Consider the following 25,602-nt stretch of genomic DNA (forward strand, 5'->3'; position numbering starts at 1 on the left):
CTAACGTGACAGAGAGAACGTTCTTCTTTCGTTATAATGAAACATAGGGACAATGATATTTTGAGATCATAGTACAACTTGTTATTTCAGAAACATTCCCAAAACATCTTTTGAATGTTGCAGTTAAAATGTTATATCTTAGTTTTCATATAACGTTATAGGAACATTTTTTAAAATGAGAAAACATCCTTAAAATGTTCGGTAAACATTACATTCAAATGTTTTCTTTAGAACATTAACCAAACTTGTAGGGAATGTTAGCGAAAGTTCTGAGAACGTTCCCTGCTAGCTGGGATCCTGTCTCCTAATGGCACTTGTGTGTTCAATCATTCTTGTGCGTAATGCACGTGTAGTTTTGCCAACATATAGTTGTGAACATGGACAAATGATAACGTAAATAACATATGTACTCTTAGGCCGTGTGTCCACCAAAGCGTTTTTACTCGCGAGTGGCGTGTTTTTTCAATTGTTTTCAATGGGAGCGCCGCGTTTTTAAAATGCCATGAGCGTAACGAGGCGCTGAGCGTCTTTTTCACGCTGAAGCGCTGAGCGTTCGGCGTTTTTTACTGGTCGCCGAGAGTTGAAGAATGTTCAACTTTTGGTAAAACGCAGCGCTCATCACTGTCACTTTTTACCCAACCATCCAATCACAGTGGAGGAGGGGTGGGACTAATACCACACCGACCAACCGCGTCCGCCACATTATTCTGCTTGTACAACGTCAACAGATGACAACAACAAGCATAATAACGGAACAAAATCAAGAGCCAGAGAAAATACATTACATTGTATTGACATTTTAATATAGAATCAACACAGAAACAAAATATGTGTGAAATGAGATACTAGTAAGACTTTCGCGGATATTACGTATCATAACAAGCAAGTGTCTCGGTCTCAACCGTCTCAACTGAAAAAACGCTGCGCTGCCAAAACGCTCTCAAGCGCCCACAGCTGAGCGTTTTTAGCAGAGCGCCTAGCGTTTTCAGCTGGCTAAAAACGCTTTGGTGGACACACGGCCTAACACATAATCAGTTGTCTAATCTTATACGTTTTTAGTGTACGAGGATGTGTTAATGATTTACTTTTAACATACATGGAAAATTACCCTGGGCATCGACAAGAGTAGTTGGAGAAGAGATGTAGGTGTCAGCATGAACAAGCTTGTCCGTCAAATTAGAGCTCCTGGAAGAGACAAAAAGTGGTTGATCACTAAATATATTCAATAGCTGGGGATCACTTTGAATAATGTGCCAATGATTCTTGATAATGGTTTTAATATCATTACTTAGTGGACTATATGTGGATTTAAAAATGCATGAAAAATTCTTGTTTCTTTTTTTCATAGTCAAATTTCTCTCCTCCTGTTTTTGTAAGATAGAAACCTTCTCAAGTGCAGGCTTAGCAACGGAAGGCGATCATAGATCAACTGTGAGTCATCCAAATGATTTATAAAACATAAAAGTAAAACAAACAATAGACAGACAGACATCCTTAAATCCTGGACATGGGAGCAACGGCAAGCCAACACACAACCTGGCGCCATCTTGTACATTCTTGTTCAACAAAGATGGACCAATTTATTCCCAAGCATTATTGAAATACTACACTCAAAAGTATACTATTAGTTCACTAATATTAGTATTCTTACATAAAGTAGGCCTATACTTAAAATTGTACCCCCGGTTTCAAGGCTGAAGCCTATTCCCAGATTTGAGCTGTTTTACCTGAAAGCGACTTGCACTGGCATATCTTAATATGTGTCAGTGCAAGTCTCAAAGTTTTTAAAACTTTTTATTTTTATTTTTTTTCAAAGGCATGTTTAAAGCCACTTAAAAATCCTAATTGAACTAATAATTGAAACTTATAATAATAAAAATACTAAAAAAATTGAACATACATTTAATTTATGAAACACAGACAATAATTGATTTATTTTCATTGTTCTAATGTGTTCTTATTTTAGAAGCTGCAGCAATGACTGGAATCGGATCCATGAAGAGAAGGCAAGAACTATTAAGAAACAGGGTTGATGAGATAAAACAAGAAATGTTCAACAAATCCAAAATGGAAGTGCTTAAAAATTGTAATAACTTAAAGGTATTGATCTCATATTCATAAAAGACAATCATGTATGTAGTTGTACAATATAATACTTTATTTGTACAATCAAATATAATCTTCTCTTGTTTTTTTTTTATAAAGCTGTACATAATGGATGCTCTTGAAAAAAAAATAAAGCAAGCAATTGAACGCTCACAATCACAAACCGGCAAAATCCCCAGAGAGGGTAAGAGAGAACGTCATCCTATTAAACCACAGAAGCAAGAGTTTGAAAAAACAATCTTTTGCAATGTCAAGTGACTGATTATTATTAATCGTTGTCATTTCTAGATGTCTCCGGGGATATTGAACAGCTGGACAGACTGTTGGATCAACTGGCTGACTGATGGGGATCAAGCAGTAAGAAGCCAAGAGAAACAGCACAAATCAGAAAAAAAAAACCCATAAAAATAAAGTGTAATATTTTTAGAAAGTGTTTTCTTTAGTTTTATAACAAATATTTAATTTCTTTACTCAAAATAATTTGTCCATGTAGTTTTATTATTTTCTATATGTTTGTTTGGTGGAAGATGTATTTTATCTCAAGTTGTTAACTTAACACATTTCTTGGAACTCTGTGATTTATTTTAGGACCGCATGAAACATATACATTGTATATTGATTTGTTGCACTGTTTTCATTGTAACTGTTTTACAACAAAACTTGGAAATGACATTTAAAAAACTAACTGTAAGAATAAATAAATCAGCTTGCAGGAATTTTAAGGTTACATGATGTAGACTCCCTCTCACTTCTCTATTCTATTTTACTGTGTTATCTTAAGATTAGGACAGGACGAGGAGCATAAAAAAGTGTCCTTATTATTTCCCATTCAGGAAAAATCTGTTGTTTTTAGAAAAGTGTGGAACAAAAGTCATTCACTTTGCCTTATCTGGTATATTAAGAACCTATGGCCTTGAAACTGGTAAAAAACATTTACATTTATGGTAAAAGCATATAGGAGGGCTTGATGATAATCTGTCCATTTGTTTATCCAATCACCTTTGTAAGTCTTTGTTCCATGATGCATGGATATGCATTAAACGAACAGTATAAAACGGAATATGACAATAAACTTTGAAAAAGTTTGACCATAGAACTTTGTGTCTGCGATCATTTCTTCCAGTAGCTGTGCATTCCTAACTGAAAGGATTAAAGGCACCAAGATACAGAAAATAATACAGAAAATGAAGCTGTCCTATTTTCAAGAAACTTTAATGTCCGTATAGACTGGATTATTCATTTCAAGCGTCTGTTTTTTGTTTTGTTTCTGAAAAATATAGTGCCAAAGCAAAATATCTGTTAATAAATAAAAACAGCTATCTGCTACTATAGTTTATTTACAATGATTGCTCACAAATATAAATGTTAAATCTCTTTAATAACCAATTTTATTCTCATAAAGCACAAAAAATGTATACTGTGCATGAGTCATTGTATCAATTATATTGGTTTTGATACTTAATATTAGATGAAAAGAAAATAAGTAATATCACACATCCCTAATATTCAAGCACAAGGGCACCATAGTTCCAATGAATATTCGCAAGCTGCATCGCACAGTTGCGTGGTTTGAACGACAGCTCTCCCCCTGTGGTTAGATGCAGTTTCTTGTTTGCATGTCATGTGGACTCAATAAATCCTCATCTTGAGCAAAATAAGCAAGCTGACATTCAGTACTATCTGTATCTTTTATTTAGAATACATACAAATGTCATTTAAGTCTTTAGTTTGCCAAAAGATTTAAAGCGTAGTTTTTTTTTAGTGCATAAGAACAAGCTTAGATTGATTCTGGAAATAAAGCAAAATAAAAATTAGAAAAAGTCCTCAGATGCCATGTCCGTAATTTATAGCAAAACATCTAGCATTAAGTCAATCTCAAACTGATTCATTAAAAGTAGCTATTACTCCACCATGTTTGTGACATCATTAACCAATGTGGTTGAGCGACCAATTTGCGACAATATGGTTTCAGGAAACAGTCGTGACTAGCTAGTTGTTTTCTTCAATGATGCATCGTACTATGGTAGTTAAGTAACGAGTTACGCCTCTGTAAAGGAAACACACCCCAGCTCTTTCAAAGACAACAGTCAAAAGACAGACTGAATGGACAAAAAATGTTGGAATTATAATAAAAGTAAGAATTACCATAAAATTGCCAGAATGACTTTACCGGTAAATACACAAATATGCTGTTCACACAAGCAACAGCGTTCTGGCTTTTTATCGGTAAGAGACCATTCACACATCAGCTCCAAAATTCCAGTAAATTATGTGATGTCAGTCATTTTAAATGCTACACTGTTGTCTTCATCCGCCCGCACGAGGAAACGCACTTTAGTTTCACTATCTGTTCAATTTGACAACATTTTTTGACATCTGAGTGAAAGGCATAAGGGGATGATTAAACAGAATGCGTTTTTGCTCTTAAAAACACAAGACACACATTATAGTGTCCAACTGCAGAGCCGCAACTCTGATGAATAGAAAATGCAAAACTTGTGGCAACGGTCAGAGATGATCATCTAGCACATATTTAAATAGAAAAAAAAAAATATATATATATATATAAAAAAGCTTCCTGTTAACAGTTCGGAGTAATCATGTCATCTCCATAAGACCTTTATGATTGGCCCAAAGTAGACTTCTTGTGTCAGCATGTTTTGATGTTGAATGTGATCATACCGGTAATCTTCATTCCATGTTCACACAGAGCACATTACCGGTAATTTACTAGTATTGTTACAACTTCCCTTATTCCCGGTATTTTTGAAAAGGTCTTGTTCACACAGGATCTCCTACCGGTAATTTACTGGTAATTTAACTGTATTGGTGCATGGTCTAAAAGGGTTGTCCCTATTCTCTTAATTAGTAATGGGTGTGTTTTGGGTGTAACGGTGCAATAAACCAATCAGAGTCTTATCTCCCATTCCCTTTAAAAGCCAGTTGTGCTCGCTGCATGGTGGATTTGCTATTTACATGGCGGAATTTGCAAGCGGAAAAAGTGAACGCTTCTCCAGAGAGGAAACGGGTCTGCTCGTGTGTGAGGTTAAATCGCTTAAGCAGACCATCTATGGGACAAGCCAGATTCCACCATATCTTTATGTACACAATAATAATCTTTAACATTGTAATCCTTTTATTTGTAATATTTGGCATGTTTGTGTGCTGCTGTGCGTCCCTGTGTGTGTAATAAGCAGAGTGTACACGCATTGTGCACCCGCCTACAGGTGCATATTACTAATGCGCCCTTTAAATAATAAAAAAAACTATACGCCATTGACTTTAGATCAGGTTTTTGTTGGTCAATGGTCTTTAGTCTATTTCAGTTGCCTCAAAATAGCAACGCACCAACAATGCGCCTGAACACACCTCATTTCAGACCAGCATATGGGCGCAAATGCATTTTCTATTTAAACAACGTGGCGCAGGAAGTGAAAATGATAACTGCGTCAGGCTGAAACTGGCAAAACACACTTGTGTCGCGCTTGGTGTGCCAGGTGTATGTCACTACCACTTTTTGACAAGCTTAATATTGTCCCCACTACTTTTTGAAGCATCACACGGTACAGCTGTAGCTAAAACAAATCAAACATCTCTAGGTGACTATCAGTGTATTAATCTCGATTTGTGTTAAGTAAGGGGCTATTTACACAACACTATTTGCAACTAAAAACGTAAAACATTTTATGCGTTTTGGCCGTTCATTTACATGACAGCATTGTTTGGTAACACTTTACAATAATAGTACATGAATAATCATGTACTAATACCTGAATTAATAATTACTTTACTATGAACTAATGATGAGTTAAGACATGTATTAATGAGGTACTAACCTTAATTACAACATGAGTATCATGAATTCCTACATGAATATACCATCTTAACTACGCGTTAGTACATGCTTGTTAATTAATGTATTAATTAACATTTCGAGGTAAAGTAAATCAAACATGCTCTAGATCAGAAGAAAGATGTACTAAAAGGGCACAATGTTAAATTGTTCATAAATTTGACACCATCAATTGTCACATACATCAGTGAATGACACAAGATGTCTTGAAATATTTAAATTAAACCTACTCATTGAACACACAATGATGCATTCTTAATTAAAACTATCTCATTCCGTTTTAAGTGATTCCACTGCTGCCTTCAAGTGTAAAATACCTACTACACTAGCATATTCAAGATGCAATTTTCAAAATTAAAATCAGTGATAGCACAGATGATGGTTATTTTCTGGATTTGTTTACTGTCTTTATATCATAATGCAGTCGGATGTTAGTCTTGTTTGCTGGCTCTTCTTTGGGGCCACTATTGCCCCTTCAAAATTTGTCCACTTTTTTCCTACCGTTCAGTTCCTTCTCCATCTAAATTCAGGCACAGCACCTCTGCTCTTCCACTTCTTTACAAACCACCAACAAGCACCAAATGATATCTGATTTAGAAGAGCTGAATATGTATAAAACATGTGTAATTGATACATTTTTGAAGATTTACTCTTGGAGGGCCAAGACAAGAAATTACATGATACATTAACAAATCATGAATTCATGTTACTTTCCAAGTAATTAATGATGAGTTAGTAATGATGTGCCCCTCCAAGTAAAGTCATGACATTATGATACATTAACAAGTCATGAATTCATGTTAGGGTTAGGGTTTAACATTGTGCCCTTTTAGTACATCTTTCTTTTGATCTAGAGCATGTTTGATTTACTTTACCTCGAAATGTTAATTAATACATTAATTAACAAGCATGTACTAACGCGTAGTTAAGATGGTATATTCATGTAGGAATTCATGATACTCATGTCGTAATTAAGGTTAGTACCTCATTAATACATGTCTTAACTCATCATTAGTTCATAGTAAAGTAATTATTAATTCAGGTATTAGTACATGATTATTCATGTACTATTATTGTAAAGTGTTACCCATTGTTTTGGCGGCCTGATTGGTTTTTGAAAACGATACCTTTATTGTCTTAATGTAAACTACATAAACTGTGATGTCATGCACATAATTATGTGTCAATCTATAGGCGCACAGTGTTTCTAGTGATATCGGCAACTACTGGCCTGGCATGCATAATACAATAGTTGTTTTTGTGGATCCTTGTGAGCGGGGATCATTTTGACAAAGTTGTTGTCTGTACACGAAAAAAGGAAAAACTTTTCCATAATTAATACACTGCTGTCGTATAAACACCCTAAGAGGGGATCTTGCGCTGGAATGTGTTGTTATTGAAATCATGCTGAGTGCTTGTTGTCGCAGTTATCAGTGGCAGTGGCTCATTCACAATGCTCATTCGCAGACTCCCTATTTGTTCTGTTGAAATCACAATTGATATACAAATCACTCTTGATATACAATCGCTGATAAACATCTTTGGCTTTAATGAGAAAAAATAAACAAACTATTCGAGGGTGGATTAGAACCCACTACCTCTGGCACGCTTAACAAAAGTTTTACTGCCAGACCATTAGAACTCACTCTAACAGCGGCGTGAAGAATCTCGGGACTGACAACATATTGCATTATAGTAGATGTGAGGATGAAACTATAACATTAAACATTAAGTGTTCTACTGATATTGATTTCTGGACATCGTAATGTTATTTTTTTACCCCCCCCCCCTCCACCCTCCCCCCCCCCCTCCCCTCCCCTCCCAACACACTCCTGTCCCACCCACTTTATGCCAATGCTTACATTTATATGATTACATGATTTAGTTTTTATCCAAGTGATACATGTGTGCTGAGTGACATCCTTCTCTGATATTCATTCTGCTCTCTGTTTGCTCTGTTGTCGGTGTTTCTTTGTCATAAGCAGCACTGTACTGTACACGCTGCAAGGTATCGGTTTTTGGTATTGGAGCATTTTAATGACTACAAGTACACTGTAAAAAAATTCTAACCTCTCCAAGTCAAAATTTTCTAGTGACTGGTAACATCTAAATTTTTAAATTGGCCCAAGTGCAATTCTTGTTGCAATAGTCTGTTAACATTGGCTCAATGAGAAATAATACGTCAGACTAATTAAAAAATTTAGATGTGACCAGTCACTACTTTTTTACAGTGTATGAGTACACGAGCGCAGTATTAGGGCCTATACCGATATCGGTTTGCTATTTTGGATGCAGCCTCTGACAATTTTTTTAACATCAGTAACATCACTATTAAGGGGACAGTGCATCCCCAAATTTATATTTTTGTAATCATTAACTCACCTTCATGGTTTTGCCTGGATGACTTTCTTTTGTGGAACACAAAAGAAGATATTTTGAAAAATGTTTTTGTCAATAAAGGTCAATTAAGTTCAGCTACTAAAATATAGGCTACATCTCTGTAAAGCTGTTTTGAAACTAAAAGTACTGTGAAAAGTTCTTTTTAAACAAACAAACATGACTTAACTTGACAATCATTTTAATTACTACATCCTTTGTAGAACCGTTTGCCCCGTAGGCCAAATGGAGATGATCCAAACTGAACTGGGATGAGTTTCCCAAAAGCATCTTTAGCCAATTATGGTCACAAGTTCCGTCATTATCTGCTCAGTTCAACGAGTTTGTTTTTCCCAAAACCATAGTTCCACGAACATTCACAAGCAGCATCACAAATTTGTGTGGTTGGAACGACAGCTCTCGACCTGTGGTTAGAAGCTTAGTTTCTTGTTTGCACGCCATTTGGACTCAATAAATCCCTGAGCAAAATAAGCAAACTGTTATTTTTATTTGGAATACATTCAAATGTAATTTCCGTATTTTAGTTTGTCAAGACATTTAAAGATGCTCTAAGTGATGTTGGGTGACGTCACTTCTTGTTGACGTACAAAGTATTGTCAAACAAAACGGAGGCTAGCTCGACATGTTAATACTTGCTGTATCCAACTCAGCCAAGGGTGCGTGCTCATGATCATTTTGGCACACTGAACTATCAATGTGATATGTGATGTGATATTTTGCAATACAGGCATGTATGAACCAGCACAAAATACCAAAGTGAACAACTCAGACACTGTATGAAAAACATCTATTAGGCTATAGCTGTCGGGGTCCCACCACTGTTTAATGTCACTGTTAACTGTTTTTGTCACTGTTTAATGTTTCCTTGTTTGTCTTGTGCCTGCCCTGAGTACATGGCTCTGTATTTGTTTGTTTTGGCCATGTGCTCCTCTTGTCCCGATTCCTGCATTGCTATTTTGAGCGGATCAGGGAAGAAGGATGCTCAGTGCTACTCGTAGCCCTGTTCTGGAAAAACCAACCTTGGTTCCCAGTTGTGATGCAGCTAGCAAGCACTGCCCCATGGCCAGTGAATGAATGAATGAATGAATGAATGAGGCATTTATATAGCGCTTTCATATGTACTACTGTACACCCAAAGCGCTTAACAAACATATCAGGGGTCTCTCCTCAACCACCACCAGTGTGCAGCATCCACTTGGATGATGCGACGGCAGCCACAGAACAACGGCGCCAGTGCGCTCACCACACACCAGCTATAGGTGGAGAGAGGAGAGAGAGTGATAGAGCCAATTCAATGTAAGGGGATTATTAGGAGGCCATGATTGGTAAGGGCCAATGTGTGGAATGTGGCCAGGACACCGGGGTTACACCCCTACTCTTTTACGAGAAATGCCATGGGATTTTTAATGACCACAGAGAGTCAGGACCTCGGTTTTACGTCTCATCCGAAGGACGGTGCTCATTTGACAGTATAGTGTCCCCGTCACTACACTGGGGCGTTAGGACCCACACAGACCACAGGGTGAGCACCCCCTGCTGGCCTCACTAACAACTCTTCCAGCAGCAACCTGTTTTTTCTCAGGAGGTCTCCCATCCAGGTACTAACCAGGCTCAGCCCTGCTTAGCTTCAGTGGGCAACCAGTCTTGGGCTACAGGGTGATATGGCTGCTGGCAGTGCCAGTGAGGAGAGACCTCCTCTCAAGTGGGATTGCCTCTGGGCCTCCCCGTCTACATTTATAAGGTTTTACAACCTAGAGGTTCCCGCCCTGCAGGCCAGGCTGCTGTCGGTCTAAATGACCAGTGTTGTCTGTACTGATGCTATCGGTCCAGAATACTGTGTCTGCTGAGCATAGCTCACTAATCGACAGAAGAAGAAAAAAAATAAAAATGCTTGGGCAAATTGTATAAGTCCCGCATTTTACCATCAGTTCAGGCCGTAACCCGCCCTGTCTGTATGTTGTACTCTGCGTCCATGTGGCGCTGTTATATGTGGAAGAGCGTTTTCCTATGGGTGTATTGATGAATGATTTGAGGTCAACAGGTATTGTCCGTGTATTTTTACTCCTGCAGATATTTCCAGTAAAGAACATCAGCAGAAAAGGGCTCATCTGTAATCTTATCCAGGATCTGAGCAGCTTTGACACTAAATGATGAATATACATCACCATCTGAGACCTTTAATATGGACACGAAAACCAACTGTGCTAAATTTAAATGAAAGCATGTGTATACTTTACACAGTTTTATTATCAGACTGGAAGGCTGTTTAACAGTAATCTAGCTGCCATCTTTACCATGAAGCTCTTTAGAGATCAGATGGTGGACTAAAGTATTACTGCTTCATGTCCAGAAACATAGTGGTTTCATGATACATAACCTCGTTATGGAATGTATTTCTTTCAAAGAAGATTTTCTAGTGAACTGTTGTTATCCAAAGGAAGAGTTTTGTTTTTATAGAAAAAACAAAAACAAAAAAAACAACAACTATAGAATAAGATAAATGACAAAATGTCAAAAAAAGGAACAAGTTTGTGTTATTTAAAGGAGACATATAATGCTTTTAAATCGTTCCTTTTTACATATAAATCATACATTTGTAGTCTATATAAAGCGGAACTGCAATGTTTGGGTCTGAATTCCTCATTATTTTAGCTCCACAGGCCCCTTTTCTACCCCTTTTCTGATGTGCGTCTGAGAGCAACTCGTTTTGGTGCGGTCTCTTTAAATACAATTGAGACACTTCATACCCCGCCCCCTCTCCAGGTTGTAGCGGTGACACTCGGTTCAACTCCACCCCGTTCGGCCATTTTTGTAGTTTGATAGCAGATATTATCTAGCGGTTTATCTAGCGGCACAGAAACTTTTTATTCACACGTTATTAACAAAATGTCAACAATGGAAGACTTGTCCAGCCAGCCTTACATGTTCGAGCCAGAGTCGGAGCCGGAGCAAGATGAAAATGAAGACGACGAACCTGCAGAACAACGTCTTCATATGGATGTATCGCAATGGTGTGTTACTGTATTTACACATGAAACTTTGGTCTTCCGACCTTTTACCACCGTGTCGATTTATTTTGATTAATATGTGCGAGGGAGAGAGAGCAAGACAGTGCCTAGTTTGGAGACGGTGAAGTCTTGTTTACACTTTCGCCTGGCTCCGAAGAGAGAGAGTGCGCTCGTTCTTTCAGTTAAACATGCGCCCTGTCACAAGCGCGGCAGTTCATCTACATTAGACGGTGTAATGAAGCGTGTGAGTTACTACATCCAACTAGTGTTGTCACGATACTAGAATTTCTAACTTCGATACGATACCTTGAAAAATATCGATATTCGATACCATTTTCGATACCACAGAGAAAAAAACTGCCACAATATTAAGGGGGTATTTTTTTTATTTAAAGCTAAATATAACAAGTCTAGAACCTGACAATGAGGTGTATTTTACATGAACAAAAATGTCCTGAGGTAGTGCACTTGTTCAAAAGCAAAACCTTTAGTTATATAGTGCCTTTAACAATACAGATTGTGTCAAATCACTTAAAGGGGTGGTTGATTGCTATTTCACTTTTTTCATTTTAAATACTGTGTAATGTTGCTGTTGGTGCATGAACAGTATCTGCAAAGTTGCTGCGCTTAAAGTTCAACGTAAGCGGAGATATTGTCTTTTAAAAATCAGGAAGTTTAATGCCTACAAAAACGTCTCGAATGGGACTACAACGAGATACTTCCCGGGTTTTATACGTAACTAACCCATACATTTACATCCACCCTCCCTCCGGAACATGTTCTGCTGTCGAAGAGGAGGAGTTATAGTGGAGAGCTGTAGCTGTCAGGTCTTCTGTGTTCAGGCTTCCTACAGACGCTGTAGTTCGTCAACAATGGTTAAAATTTAAGTTTGATTATGTTCCTGACAATTACAATCGTAGTTTAGCTCTCTGTGCTGCACATTTTACGGAAGACAGCTTCCAGAATCTACACGAGTTCAATGTCGGATTCAACAAGAAACTATTACTCCAACATGAAGCAGTTACAGCTTTAAAACCAGAGGCCACAACCTGCAAGTAAGGTTTAATCATTTTAAATGTATTTGCCTGTATAATTTAAGACGTAATGTTTTAGTTTTATCAAGGATGTAAAAAAATGCCAGCGCTGGCTTTAGTATATGACAAACGCGTACAAACATTTTGGACCCGAATTTGTAATATGTACAAATTTTGTAAACGTATTTTCCATGTATACTTTATGACGTAATTTTTTGATTTGATCAAGAACACAAACCAATGCCAAAGCTGTTTATAGTAGCTAGTTAGTTCGATGCTATTTTGTGTGTATAAGACAAACGTGTACAAACTTCAAAAAATTATCGCAACAGCAAACTTCAGCTGCTGTTATCACATGTACACCTAAAGAAAACGACAAACTGAGTAAACTAAGCTTTGTGAATAGTTAAACGGTTGTTCATTCTATCAATAAAACAATATCTTTAAAAAACGGTATTACTCAGTCATGTATTCAGTTATATTAAATGTTTAATCAGGGGGAAAGCGTATCTCAAAAGCTAACAAACAGCAGTAGCATTTTCAAGTAACAGCGTATGGAAATTCTTTGAGAGAATAATAATAAAATAAAATAAATTACCATTCAGAAACGTTTAGTAAGAGCCGTGTTTGCGGAGGTTCTGCTTGACTCTCTTCATCACCGCTCTCTGGGTCTGATTCTGGCTCAAACTGATGAGGCAATATTGACACCATTACATTTGACCGGAGCACATGCAACTGTCGCCCGTAAAGGTAATGGGCGTGAAGATTCCGGACGCAGTTTAGCCAATTACAACACACCGGCCGAACTAACCAATCTGAGCTCATTGCCTCTTTCTGAGGGAGTGGTTTCATAGAATCAGGAAGTCAACCGGTCGTTCAAATGACAGAGGAGGAAGCGGCTTACAATAAAGGTGAAATTTATGAAAAATAAGGCGTTTTTTAACAAACGAAACACGAAGACATGTTATATTGCAGCCCATAAACACAATCAAGCAAAGAAAAAAGGCAGTAAACCACCCCTTTAACAGTATCACATTGGAGGATAGAGTGTCAGTAATGTATAATAATAAGATTAAACATTCAATTTTCAGTTAAAGGCATTTCATTATTGAATTCAGAGATGTCATTGTCTAGCTCAGTTTAGTTTAATTAGTATCTGTGTAATCAAATTGATGAAAATCGCTAATGAAGGCAAACTGCAGAATTAAATTATATTTTGAATAAAGTTAAATAAGCATAAGTTCATTTACATTTGACCACAATTAAAAATATTTACTTGTCTAAGATTCCTCAGTCAGATTATATTAACTTTAAGAATTACGGTGAAAAAACGAGACGACACACACTCATATCAACAACAAAGACCATCTTGGGTAGGCTAATGCTTCAGAAATGTTAAAATGAGAAGAATTATCATTACCAACCTCTCGAAATGAATTAGATCCGGGTGTCGGTCTTTCAGGTGCTTTGCTATACATACAACCGGCGTAGCGTCATAGAACGTCTCTGAAAAGGTTCACGCCCACTTTTAGGGGAAAACAAACCGCCGACCGCCATACACAGTATCGGATTCAGGATGTGTACTAGCCCTTACAAACATGCCAAAGAGTTGTTGTGTGGTTGGATGCACCAATAATATCGGTAAAAACCCCAAATTGAAATTTATTTCTTTACCATGTAAAACTAAATATCCGGAAAGAAGGCAATTATGGCTGCAGGCGATACGCCGAGAAGACAGCAACAGGAGGCTGTGGGATCCTGTATCTCCACACACTTATGTTTGCGGACAACATTTCATATCAGGTAAGTTAGGCCTAAGCTATCTAAAATACCTTATTATGTCTTTTTAATAATTATGCTGTTATGCGTTAACTGAAATATCAGTGTATTTGAATTTGCCTACTGAAAACTCATCGTTACTTTATGTTAGCCTAGCTAGCCTACTGTTACGGTCTCGTTTGATTCATCACTGTTACGGGGGAGGTGGTGAAGTGTAAGTCAAATGTGAACTAAGTTTGATCCTCTTGAGATCCCTACTTCACTCCAATCATTGCATTTGTTCATATCGGTGAACTAGCATTCTACAGAAAATGTTGGGGAGAAAACTCAACGAACTAACATTAACAAAACGTTCGTAAATTCTTGTGCTCCATTCAGTTTTGTACACGCATCGGCCGTCCTTGTTAGTAGCCTACAGAAATTAATATTCAGTGACATGTAATTGGGCGATAACAGGGGATGGAAATAGGTAAGTCTTATACTTTTATTGGCATAATCATAACTAACGTCAGCTTCTTGTGATTACAGGCAGCCAAATAAACGACAGACTTCATCCGGATTTTGTTCCGTCAATTTTCCCCCACCGAAGACAGGCCGTGTCTGTTACAACACAATCGAGTCGTTTTCATAGCGCAATAAAACGAGCATCACATTCGACAAAGGGCGATACAAAAAGCAAGAAAACCAAGAAGACGTCGGTGAGTGATGGTCCTCCTGCTGCTCTGTGTGATGTGCCTACGGCAGTATGTGAACAGTCTAGCGGTGAAGGTGGAGAGACCTCTGCAGGTCAGCCTGATGCCTTGGCGGTTGGATTTGAAAGACCCTTGGGAGAGAGTGAAAGGGCTCAGATGATGGCAGAGATTGATATGTTAAGGAGAGAGAGAGACGAGGCTAGACAGCAGAGAGACACTGCTCAGGAAAACTTGTCAAGACAATGCCTTAGTGTCAAATCAGTAGAAGGAGATGACTCAAAGTGCAAAAACATGACAGGGCTTAGTTGGGCAGTGTTTTCATGCTTCCATGAATACTTAGTCCAGTTCTGTCCAGGGAGGCTGTTTAAATTGCCCACGCAGGACCAGCTCTTTCTGACCCTTCTGAAACTGAGGTTGAATCCATCTGTTGCCCTCCTTAGCCAAATTCTGCACATAGGACACTCTACTCTCCAGGACATGTTTGTGAGATGGATAAACATCATGTATGCCAAAATTACATTCCTTATCCATTGGCCGGACAGAGAATGTCTCTTCACTACAACCCCACCACACATGAGTGCAAAATTTAACCATCTAACCTCAATAGTTGACTGTTTCGAAATTCGCATCGAATACTCCAGAAAACTAAAGGCAAGGTAAGTAGGGCCTACAAAGAAAAACAGAACAGTGAAAAATGCATTATATTTATTATTATTATTATTTATGAAACAATTCATACTTTTTTTAACACAGGCCCTAAGACCATGTCAGACAAGATGGCAACTTATACAGTCCATCATTTAACTGATTGATTTATATTAAAACAATGTAACACTTTTTTGCTTAACACGGGGCAAAGACTTACTCGCACTACAAGAAGTGGACAACTGTGAAGTACTTCATTGCCTGCAGCCCAGCTGGAAGTATCACATTCCTATCAAAGGGTTGGGGTGGCAGAGCATCTGATGTAAAGATTGTCAGACAATCAGGATTTATATCCCCACTGTACCACCAACCTGGAGATCAGGTAATGTAGACTATTTGATTTAAACCTTTCATAAATGTTGGGAAATGAGGCTAGGTAGTGGTGCTCTGGAATGTATAACAAATAGTTTGGATTTTTCTATACATGTGTTACAGATCTTGGCTGATCGGGGATTTACCCTCCAAGAGGACTTTGCACTGTTAGGTGCCAGCCTAATTACACCAGCGTTCACAAAAGGGAGGAAACAGCTGTCAGGGAGAGAAGTTGAGGAATCCAGAGTGAAGTCCAATGTTCGAATACATATTGGTAAGTTTATCAGAAGAAGGAATCATGTATGATTTCGTTAAATGTTTATTAACTATACTGTATATAAGGAACAACATTTTAGTAAACAGTGCAATATTATATGGCAACCAAAAAAATATATAACAAGTATAAAGATTTTCTTCCCAGCCCTGGTTCTGTTAATTTCACAAACAAGCAGATGGTGTTATCTCTGTGCTTTTGCTTGTAGAGCGTGTGATCGGCGTCTTGAAGAACAGGTATCACATCCTCAATGGCCCACTTCCGGTGCAGTTCGTCAAGTCCCTGAAGGATGAAATTGAAGACAAAGAGGTGGCAACAATGGACAAAATTGTGCATATCTGTGCTGCTTTAGTTAATATGTCATCAAGTGTTGTATTTAACCATGACAGAGTGGGGGATGAGAAATAATCAATATAAAGGCTATAACATCTTAATGATGTAGTTTCTTGGTTTATACACTGTATCCCTTATCTACCTGCATCCACCTCAACATAAAGCTGTCCCTGCACTGTCTGTAGCTTCTGCCTCCATCATCTGAAAACATGCATTTAGCATTTGAACACTTAAAATACATTATTGTTCTTTGGTAATATTATTATAATATGTAATTTGTAATGTATTATTTATTATATTAAATATATGTATGCACAATATCCACTGTCTCTCTGATTAGTGTTTAACAGTGATTTAAATCAGTTGGTTTACCTCCTGGTCCATCCTGGTGAATCAGGCTCCTGTCAGACGCGGGTATATCTGCCTTGCCCAGAACCTGCTAATTGTATCTAGACTTTTAAAAATAAAATCCTCATCTCTTGAAACGCGGAAGATGGTGCTTTGCTGTGGGGTCCAAGTTATGAAGTCAGCATAGCTGGCATGACAGGTAAACATCTGCATCTGCACCTATAAAACATGTTTATTTTAGTTATAGTGTCTTCTCAGATTGACGTGTATACCAAGGTTATATATATATATATATATATATATATATATATATATATATATATATATATATATATATAGTAATCATAATGTACCTGTGTGTAGTATGAGTGGTTCTTCTTCAAGGAGAACAAAGTGTCCAGATGTCCTGTACCATCTTCTGTCCAGTTGATGGTGGGATCGTTTGCCCATTTAAAGGGACACTTGGCTTCAAGTACTCCTTTACCACAGCATGTGCATGAAACATACCCATCACAAGACACTCCAATGTATGGCCTCTCTTTAGAAATTCTAAAGCCTGCTATAGCCACCTTTAGGTTGATGTGGGTCTTGAAAATGTCCTCGGTCACCATTACGGAAGCTGAGGTGTTGGATGTAGCGCTTGTTGTGGAAATTCTTTTCTCAACTTTAAATAATAATTGGAAGACAGCTGGAGATTTCAAAAGTTATAAAGATCTTTATTTCTTGCAAGAAATTGGCTGTTCACACATCAGTCAGAGTCTGATATGAGAAGGCGCTGACTTCTCCTTTTTGCCAAGCTTATATACCCTTAACACATCCTGGTCTGTCTCAAAAGATCGCCTTGGTTTACCTTAAAAGGCAACACGTCTTGTTCGAGATCTCTTCTAACATAAATTCTATCTAGACAGAACAATATCAAGTCTGCAAAAGTTTCCTGGAAATTAGCTGCTGCTCGATTTCACACATTTTGCCTATCTCTATTTTCATCAAAGCTGCGCACATACTTTTCACACTTGAAGTACACAATAGGTCACTTTGAGTACTCATAGTCTCTTTGCTACCCAGAACATTTTGCCCCTGCAAGCCTATATGATTATATTTCTTTAAATGCTTATAAGTACAAACAAATGTTCAACATTAACACAAGTTGCACACACCTAAATGTAAAAGAACACATCTAAATGTAAAATTTCCATTACAATCCACCCCATGTTCATTCAAAGAACATACACACAAATTTTGACATTTACTTCTCCTATAATCATAGTAATTTACAACAGGTAAATTTTTCCCATGGTCATTTAATTTCTTAGTCAAACTCATGTTCGCTCTCGTTCTCATATACCTCATCTTCAGGCACTGTAACCTCAACTTCATCTTCTTCCCAACATTCTAATTCTAGCAATCTAATTCTATTTTCAAAAAAAAAACTAATCATACCATAGTACATTGCCTTTTAACTTTGAATCAAGTTAAATTTTGAATCACATTGATCTATTAGGCCTTTAACAGGCTGATACTGCTGATTAACCATTTTTCTTAACCTTATTTTGCTAGCTTTTATTTCAAGTAGGCGATTGTTTTACTTAGTCAGATCTATTTAAGGATTTGTGTAATAAAATCTAACCAAAAAAATAATATAATCTTTTCATTTTTATCTTTAACACAAATATCAATAATTGTATTATTTTGTTTCAAACAATGTCATTACTTTAAAATTAACCCAAGCTCTTGCCATGATAATAGCTTTAGCTGCTGATGTGCCATTTAATCTTTAATTACCTATCTTCCTACCATCCTATTTTTCCCAGAATTAACTGATGGACATAACATGTCCTGCCTCTATTTGTTTGCAATGCGGAATAGCTCATAATGGATCCATTGATCCAGATCATTAAATCTGTAACTTCATTCTGAATTAAGAAAGCTTTTTAGAATTTTGCTTTATGAGCAAATATTCTATTTCACTGAAATGTCTTTTAAAATTAACTGTTTAGATTCATTTTAGTTTAAATTTAACATGTTTGAGTTACATTGTTCTTGGTCTAGGTTTTAACTTTGTGCTCATATTTTTTCTAATACGTTGAAGACCTTTCTCAACAAAGCAAATCCATATTTCATTTCTGGAAGCCGGGCTAAATAAGCAAGCACTGTTACTGTATTCCTAGATAGACTAGACCCGCAGTCACCTCTCAGATATCAGATACAGACATTAGACAATACATGAAAGGAACATTTCAATAATCACACTGGTAACTTCTTTAACTAATAATAATCCAGAAATTAAATATGTTTCCCAAAATCAATCTCCTTTTGAAAGTTTTTCTTTTGCTATTTTAACAAATGGAAACACCTAAAAAATATTTAATGTAGTCATTAATTAATCGCTATAGAAGTTTACCCAATTATCTATTCGGACCTAGTCCAGCAAAGTAACTTCTCTTATTAGAGAACAACTATTACAACTATTCATTTTTTAGCATCTATGATATCTGAATTAGGGTTCTAACCCCTTAAGTTTTCCTCAAAAAATAGTCCCTAGATTATTTTTTTCTTTACAGTAATGTACCTATTTAGAGTCCTTATACTCTACAGAATTAAGACATTTTCCTCTTCTTAATTTACGAGTACCTGAATGTACCTATTAATTAAGTAATTGTTCAAATCATGAGATCTATATCAATTCTCAGTCGCACAGTTTGATTGAACTGAATAAAAACATCAATTAACATAACACACAATTAATTATTATGCTAAGCTTGAACCATTAGTTGGTCCACATCTTCCTCCAGATGTGTTGATCATCTCGTTGCCCCATGGACGTTCCATCTTCACCAGGGTGATTCTTTGCGAAACGTTGCAATGGGCTTATCCCACGTTGGCAAGGGAGGAAAAGTTACTAGCACTTCCTTTGTCCCTCACTTTACGCTTTGCGTTGTCGTTGGTGTCGGCGTTTGGGGTTGCTGAGGCTGGTTGGTGTAGTTTAAGTCGAGATGCTTGGACGGAGGTGTCACTGCACCCCAGATGGGAACCTTGTTTGTGGAGTGAACCATTTCCTGGCTGCTTTCACCTGTGAATGGAGACCTTAAGTATTTTTGTTAATTACAACATCATGTATCATGTCGCCGGACTCATCTGCTTATCCGACCTGTCATCCTTTTTGATGAGACCTGTAAAATTTCATGTCAAACAGTGACAAGACAATACTTTATACATTTGGAACAGAATCAGTTCTGTTCGATGAGATCCATCATGACATCCTGTAAAAAGTTAAATATGGGGTAGACAGGACAAGCTTGCTTGCTCTCTGCCTTCCCAAAGTTATACGCTGCGCGTGTGGCATTGTTTATTTCTGCCACAACAATAACCCAGCTCAGGATAGTTAGCCAAAATCATCCATGGTTGTTATTTTGTTGGGTATATTTTCTTCCCTGTTGGGTCATATTTTAACCTGTTTAGATACAGCTGTTTTGATTGACATCATTTATGTCTCTGAACACCATAATTCACACACTCACTTTCACACACTCCACACACCCTTCTCTGGCCAGAGATTCATTCGTTCATTCATTCATTCATTCTTGTCTGCCTTAGCAGTTTATGAACTGAATGGGGAACATATATTAGGAGTGGAATACCACCAAATATGAACGGTAACAAAGTTCGACGACGACAGAAACTACTGAACGTAGACACACTGTGGCATTCCCCTTGCGACAGTGTCTGAACGTTACGATATCAATTCTCAGTTGTCCGATGCAGTAGTCATGTGTTCAAGTTTAACACAGTGAACGTAAACCTAACTTTTCAAAATCAAATAGATTAAACACTTTAAATAGAAATCGTATAGACCTACAATTGCAGTTGAGAGAATCCGTTTTAATTTCTCAAATGCAATTTGTCGTTCTTTGCACAATTTCAATTTTCCAACCTTTTTTTGTTGCTCATAAGCTATTTAAAAGAAGATTTGGAAATCTTCACACAATCTTTGATCCATGGACAAAAATAAAAAACATTTCTATCTCGCTGATGATGACAGCATGTGATTTCAAATGTTTATAATTAGAAAACATTGTTTCTATTGAATCTAGAAAATTACCTTTTAAATGAAATGGAGTGACCAATATTTTTGTCAACCCACAATTTATATTTAAAGTTGGTCACCCAATCTCATTCTCATATGCACAATGCACAGAAATTTATCTTAGTTAAACATACAGTAAACCATTGACTCTTAGAATCTCATAGATCAAAACCGTTTTTCCACACTGTCTCCCAGGGATAACGGGATACAAATTCTAGACGCCTTCATATAAAAAGTATAATATTTAAACACGTGCAATTCATATAGTACTATTTATTCATCACTTTAACAGTTCTGATTCCCTTAATATTTTCTCTTATAGTGACTGTTTGTAAAACCCTGTGCTCTCAGATGGCCACACATTTTGTCAGCCACCAATCTTTTAGTCACACTGTTTCACAAAAAGCCCCATTCTCTCCACTCTGCAGTCTGTGGTTTAGCTAAAAAGATGTGAGGGACGGCCCCCTCCACATCATACAGTGATGCTTGGCTATCAGTCAATTCAACCTTCACAGCACACCATTTATCTGACCAAATTAACTCTGAGGTTTTTAGTTCCTCAATCTCTAGTTCAGACCATTTTTCAGCAAAAATTTCATCTGGCTCATTGCTAACATGACATGTGCAATGCAAATCACTTTCTTCCATGAAATCATGGTCAGGAGGCATCCTATTTGTGTCTTTGTTTTGCAGACCACACTGAGGAGTGCTCCATTCAAAAACATTTAATGTTTCAGTTGGCATTCGCACCATGCTCATATCAGCAGTGAGGCCACTGTCATCACAATACAAATTCAGCTTTAGTTTACACATCAAATCTCTTCCCCGAAGATTACAAGGACAGGTAGTAGTTACAAGAAAAGCATGAGAAAATGAGCGATCACCAATCTGACAAGACAAATCTGCTGTATATGGTTCCTTTACCAGATGCCCTGTGGCACTTCTGGAGGTTGTCCATTTTCCAGATAATACAGTTAAATCAGGCAATTGTTCATTTTTAATTACTGAGTTCTTCACTCCACTGTTAATTTAGAAACTTAACTTTCTTTCCCTCGACACTAATGTCAATCATTGGTAATTTTGCAAATGCTTTATACCAAAAGTTCAGTGTCAGCAAGCATATTTTATCATTGCAAGAAACAGCAAGCACATTTTCTTCATTGCAAGGAGCAGAAAAAGAGATAAGATTAGACATATTTACCACCTGGGAGTCAGACCCTTCACCGTCGCTCCCCTCCCCCTCCTTCTTTCAATCTCCTTGTGGCTCTGGTGGCTGTTGGAATCCTCTGTTCTTTGGAGGATCCGGACAGTCATTTCTCCAGTGTCCTTTTCGCCCACAATTATAACAAGCTTCAGGGTCCCTTGCGGGTTGGTCACCCATTCCACGTCCTCTTCCACCCCATCTTCAGCAGAGCCAGTTGAGTGTCTTTGTCAGTCTTTTTCTGTTTGTTCTTGGCTTGGTCTCTCAGCAGCTGTTGTTGATGCGCTGCGTGTCGTCGGATTTCTTCCAGCCGCGCTTGGTGGTACCCCACACAAGACGTTTTGACCTTTTTCCCTATTTCAGGGTCCAGACCGTCCAGAAAAACAGTTTTCAGATACTTATCTTTGATTGTCTGGCCTGTGCTTCTCTTTGGGTTGGTGAACATTTACGAATTTTGGAGATGGAGGAGTGTAGTCTGGAGGAGCAGAGGGCAGGGTGATCGAACCTAGCAGGCTTTGATATGGGTGGTCTTGATTTTGGTGGTCTTGCTTGCAGACTCGTTCCCTCTTCTTCTTTGCCTTCCTCAGGATCTTGACCTCCCATTGCTCCTGGTTGTCTTTGTGGTTCGTGGAGGGCCACTGCTGGTGGTGGTTGGTAGGGGGAGTAGGGAGCCGGACAGCGGTCGTCCTCAGCCAGGCGGGTTTTCATGCATCTCATTCCCTCGGAAGAATTAGAAACAGAGTTTAGTAAAGTTTTCCTGGCTTCCTCTGCCTTTGTCTCTCTACTATCTGTACTCTCTAATGGTACTAATGCTGCGTTTATCTGTCTTCTTTGTCTGGTAATTGCCTCATTTAACCATACATCTATAATTCGACCATCAAAGTCATAATTATCTTCTTCCTTTCTTTTTGGACTTATTTTTTGTCCAATTTTCCTTTGTCTTTTGCATATGGCTTACACTCAGACATTAAACACTTATGCTTACATTAAACACACATTTATTAACTGTGGTATCCTATGATGCCACCCCGTTCCATTTTTCTTGGTCATGGAACAATAATTCCCTTTTGAGAAATCCACTGTCTCCAATTCTTTCCAATCATTAACATTACCCATTTTGCACTATTTTTACTCAACAGTATTTATATTTGCGTATTTAAATCTTTCTCCTCGCGTGGTCACCACGGCACGCACTATATTTACTGTGTTAATTCTTTCCCCCAGCGTGGCCACCACGCCTGCCTAAATCCGTCAATCTAGGACTTTCAAAAATGCCCACATCCGTCGATGCTAGGTCTTTTTCCCAGACAAGTGCCTTGTTAAATATTTGGAAGTTACTTTCAGGCTTATTCCAAACCGCAAACTTGTCTAGACTTTTGAGAAGATTACTTTCAGGCTTATTCTCAAAATTCTGGCCCTTCTGGGAAAACAATTAACACTGGCATTTTAAGAAGTTACTTTCAGGCTTATTCTCAAAATCCTTTTGGAAATTACTTTCAGGCTTATTCCAAAAATCCTGACCCTTTTAGGAAAAAAATATTCAATACGCAAATAATTTTCTTATTTACCACGTAAATAATTTTCTCTCACCGTGCTTTTTGCAGCTTGGTTCTTTATTCGGGATCGCGTCCACCTAGGCCTGCCGTGGTGTCTACAATTCTCCCGTCCCTTGCAGTTTTAGCGTTGGGGTATCGGAGCCAGAGACTTTCTTGTCTTTGGGATGTTCAATCAATTGCTTCGTCCACGGAGGTCATCAGCTTTGCGAATCCCAATCCTCGTCGCCATTTGTTGTGGAAATTCTTTTCTCAACTTTAAATAATAATTGGAAGACAGCTGGAGATTTCAAAAGTTATAAAGATCTTTATTTCTTGCAAGAAATTGGCTGTTCACACATCAGTCAGAGTCTGATATGAGAAGGCGCTGACTTCTCCTTTTTGCCAAGCTTATATACCCTTAACACATCCTGGTCTGTCTCAAAAGATCGCCTTGGTTTACCTTAAAAGGCAACACGTCTTGTTCGAGATCTCTTCTAACATAAATTCTATCTAGACAGAACAATATCAAGTCTGCAAAAGTTTCCTGGAAATTAGCTGCTGCTCGATTTCACACATTTTGCCTATCTCTATTTTCATCAAAGCTGCGCACATACTTTTCACACTTGAAGTACACAATAGGTCACTTTGAGTACTCATAGTCTCTTTGCTACCCAGAACATTTTGCCCCTGCAAGCCTATATGATTATATTTCTTTAAATGCTTATAAGTACAAACAAATGTTCAACATTAACACAAGTTGCACACACCTAAATGTAAAAGAACACATCTAAATGTAAAATTTCCATTACACGCTGCACAGGCAGAGAGCATATTTATAGGTGTCTATGGCATCCACCTCGTGGTCCTTGCCCCACTGCAAAGACGGCACTCTCAGTGTGACCGATGAGTGACTACAGATTGCGTTAATTAAAGTTTGTGATGGTGTTTCCAGAGATGTGTGCAGGACTCTGTGTGCAGTAGAGCCTGTGATCCGCCCCACCCGATGTTGATGCCAAGCCTTGCAGGCAGCTTGGCCTTTAGTTTCCTCTTCCACTTGGAAGCACTGCTCTTCTGTAAAGCCTTCTAAGTTCTTGTACCAGGGTTTGGGGGTGAAAACATTAGCATGGCTCTTAAAAGTGCTTAGCCCAATGGGAAGCTCCTTAGTGTTAGAGAGCATTTGCAGTAGCTGATTTTGTTGTGAGACCGAAGCTTTTGGAATGGGTCTCTGGTTCCTGACACTTCTTTTTTTGGCATGCTTACTATAGAACTCAATGTCTTTAATCATTGCTGGCTCAATGGTTTTGGTTGAAACACCATTCCAGGCACAGGCGACGCTGGTGCATGCAACTTTGTTGTAACCCAGGCGGACACAGGCTTCCAGCTTAAACAGTACTGCCCCAACATGTGAACAGCTTTCACCAAGTCTGAAAAAAAAATAAAAAAATAATCGCAGTTTACTGGCCAAGTACATGATTCACACATATTTAGTTTGGTGCTTATTCACACAAATGAGACAGAGCAGAAGAACGACAGTGTTACAAGGAGCATACATTTGTTTTGTTTCTATAAGTTCAGTCTTACCCTGCCATGCAGTCACAATGGGCTGCCAGGATATTTCCATCACTTTTGACAGCAACCCAAGTGTTGTGAGGCTTCTCTGTGACCCTATAGGATGGCTTAACTTGGGTCTTAAAAATGGTATTGTCAGATTCTTCAGGTTTAAAATGATGGATTGTCTGCACCCATCCATCTATATAAAATTTGTGCGCTTCTAATGATTTGAAGTTTTTCATTTTGCTTACCGTGTAAATTCCTATAAAAGAAACAACACCATCATTTAAAAAATGTTTGATACTCTTCACTGTACAAACAGGCTAAACATTATTGAACAATATTATCTCAATAAAAATGTATTGACATAAGCTTGATTAGAAAGAAAGC

At 37.9% G+C, this 25,602-nt stretch overlaps 1 protein-coding gene and 1 long non-coding RNA gene across 3 annotated transcripts in view; one reads left to right on the forward strand and one right to left on the reverse strand.

Annotated features, from left to right (window-relative positions):
• LOC308697238 (uncharacterized protein) overlaps positions 1-3,200 on the forward strand; it is a 46,284-nt gene extending 43,084 nt beyond the window's left edge. For both annotated transcript variants that reach the window (XM_081376399.1, XM_081376400.1), the window contains exons 18-20: positions 1,967-2,100; positions 2,206-2,290; positions 2,395-3,200. In XM_081376399.1, coding sequence (XP_081232525.1) covers positions 1,967-2,100; positions 2,206-2,290; positions 2,395-2,450 — 275 coding nt within the window. In that variant the 3' untranslated portion in view covers positions 2,451-3,200. The remainder of the gene's footprint in view (positions 1-1,966; positions 2,101-2,205; positions 2,291-2,394) is intronic.
• Positions 3,201-16,190: 12,990 nt separating this feature from the next.
• Positions 16,191-20,377, reverse strand: LOC308696966. The gene is made up of 3 exons (XR_014030879.1): positions 17,195-20,377; positions 16,866-17,060; positions 16,191-16,442 (listed from the first exon to the last, which is right to left on the reverse strand). It is a non-coding gene; the product is annotated as an uncharacterized lncRNA (long non-coding RNA).
• Positions 20,378-25,602: the final 5,225 nt, after the last annotated feature.

Source organism: Scardinius erythrophthalmus (genome assembly GCF_964197995.2).
Source record: "Scardinius erythrophthalmus genome assembly, chromosome: 10".
Lineage (NCBI taxonomy): Eukaryota > Metazoa > Chordata > Actinopteri > Cypriniformes > Leuciscidae > Scardinius > Scardinius erythrophthalmus.